General features: G+C 29.5%; 1 protein-coding gene across 1 annotated transcript in view; it reads left to right on the top strand.

Annotated features, from left to right (window-relative positions):
- LOTGIDRAFT_167280 (hypothetical protein) overlaps positions 1–2,376 on the top strand; it is a gene marked incomplete at both ends in the record, with an annotated part of 11,343 nt that overhangs the window by 2,849 nt on the left and 6,118 nt on the right. The window contains 4 exons of the mRNA XM_009064746.1: positions 300–509; positions 1,121–1,228; positions 1,295–1,432; positions 1,908–2,054. Of these exons, the coding sequence (XP_009062994.1) occupies positions 300–509; positions 1,121–1,228; positions 1,295–1,432; positions 1,908–2,054 (603 nt within the window). The remainder of the gene's footprint in view (positions 1–299; positions 510–1,120; positions 1,229–1,294; positions 1,433–1,907; positions 2,055–2,376) is intronic.

The raw sequence follows: 2,376 nt of genomic DNA, 5'->3' as shown, positions 1-2,376 counted from the left end.
TCTTTTTTTCATCAATGGACTTACTTTGTGTCATAACTATACAACAAAATCCCTCTATAATCCAATAAATCCATAAAACTAAGTAATTTTGAAATATGTTTAGAAGTGTTTTTCAATAATTATTTAGTTTAATGGATATATTGTCTTCTTTAGAGATTCTTTTCTTTAGTCATAGCACATGGTAAATCCATCTGATGAATATATAATATACACTTGTTCAGACTTTTATTTTATGTCCATTCTAAGAGAGGTAATATCCTTTTAAATAGTAAATGATCTTTTCTAATGGTATATTATAGATCTGTACACTCTAAAAGGATTTAAAATAGATGTTATACAAGATAATGATGCTTCAGTTGAATGTTATAAACAACCTAATGATATTCAACCACCTAGTATAAACTTCACAGTAAACTGTAATAAAACAATTTGGGGTAGTAAAATCAATATCTCAAGAACTATTGTTATCGAAAATCTTTACTATGCTTTTTGTGAAGTGGAGGTTTATGGTAAGTATAATTAACATTAGTATTTTGCAAGTTTTATACATCCACATATTGATAAGGACCTAAGTTTTTATCCACATGTTCCGATTTCCTTGTTCAAAGATTAATGTTTTCTCTATTTTTGACACCCACGCGAATCCGGACCCTCCGTCTGTCGATCTGCCTATTCACATTTATCTTTACTTACTCTATAAGTTAAAGTACTAGACATCTTTAAATTTGTGACAAGACAAACATGATGACTGTAGTACGTCGTAATGAGCGTTCATTTTTAATCAGAAATTAAGGGACTGCAGTAGAGCATGTGGTGAAGAGTGTAAGAAGTTTTGTTATTGTAAAGATAATGATATTGTGATTGTTTGTTATATTACAGTATGCTCCAATAGAACACTGTAAAGATTTTCAGAAGTTTTGTTATTGTAAATATTTGTTATATTACAATATGCTCCCATAGAACACTGTGAAGAGTGTGAGAAAGTTTTGTTATTGTAAAGATTATATTGTTAAAAATATTTGTTATATTACAGTATGCTCCATTAGAACATATGGTGAAGAGTGTGAGAAGTTTTGTTACTGTAAAGATAATATTATTGTAAATATTTGTTATATTACAGTATGCTCCAATAGAACATATGGTGAAGAGTGTGAGAAGTTTTGTTACTGTAAAGATAATATTATTGTTAATATTTGTTATATTACAGTATGCTCCAATAGAACATATGGTAAAGAGTGTGAGAAGTTTTCTTATTGTAAAGATAATGTTATTGTTAATATTTGTTATATTACAGTATGCTCCAATAGAACATATGGTAAAGAGTGTGAGAAGTTTTCTTATTGTAAAGATAATGTACCATGTGATTATATAACAGGAGTATGTTCAACTGAAGGATGTTTACCAGGGTATACTGGATCAAGCTGTAATCAAAGTATGTTTAAATTAATGACAAAGCGCTAAAATTTCTTCTTTGAAATTTGGATCGAATTGTTTGTTTTCCTTCTTTATTGGGGACATGTAACTTTCATTTGAATCATCACTTTTTTATTTCTGACGTCTTTTGAATTAAAACGACATCAATTTCATTAAATTTGTGAAATTTAATTTGCATACAATTTTCTGGAATCTAGAATAACAATCCCATATGGTAATAAGTAATGTTGTAAATAGTAGACAAATAGTTGTCTTCCTGTAACAAAATGACTAAGATGGAATATTTAACATTATCGTTGTAAGGACTTTTCAGCAATGGGAAACTGTGAATGATTGTACATAATTGTAAGAATAGGCTTTACTGGTAGAGGTGAATTAGAGTGGTACATTTAAATCCTATGCAATTATTTTGTTATTCAAGAGTAAATTGATACTACTAATTCTCATGTGTTTTATTTCGGCTTTTGTTTCAGCGTGTACTGAAGGAAAATATGGTTTGAATTGTGGTCAAGATTGTAATGACAGACATTGTTTGGGATCCCGGCAGACTTGTAATTTAGTTACTGGACAATGTGATGATGGTTGTGTTCCAGGATATAATGGTATAGACTGTAAACAAGGTAAAATAACGAGGTTTTACGCCCGAAATGAGGACAATCTAACAGATGAAATTAACACTATGAAGCATCTTTTCCAAAATGATAATAATGTAGCTGATCCAAAACAACTTGCCAACAAAAATATGTCTTACTACCATTATAGTTCTATTGAATCCTATATATATAGGAGTGGTTTATAACTTAAACGGCAATAGCATCGTCTGCTAAAGTTGGCCTTTTATAGTATAATTTCATTCTACTATTCTACCCCAAAGTAGTAGGGGTTTAATTTTAGTTTATAATGAGATGTTCTTTTCTACTTTGATCATCTGTTCACAATTTA

Source organism: Lottia gigantea (genome assembly GCF_000327385.1).
Source record: "Lottia gigantea unplaced genomic scaffold LOTGIsca_64, whole genome shotgun sequence".
Taxonomy (NCBI): Eukaryota; Metazoa; Mollusca; class Gastropoda; family Lottiidae; genus Lottia; species Lottia gigantea.
Note: the sequence above shows the minus strand (reverse complement) of the source record. Positions and strands in the feature narration are given on the sequence as shown.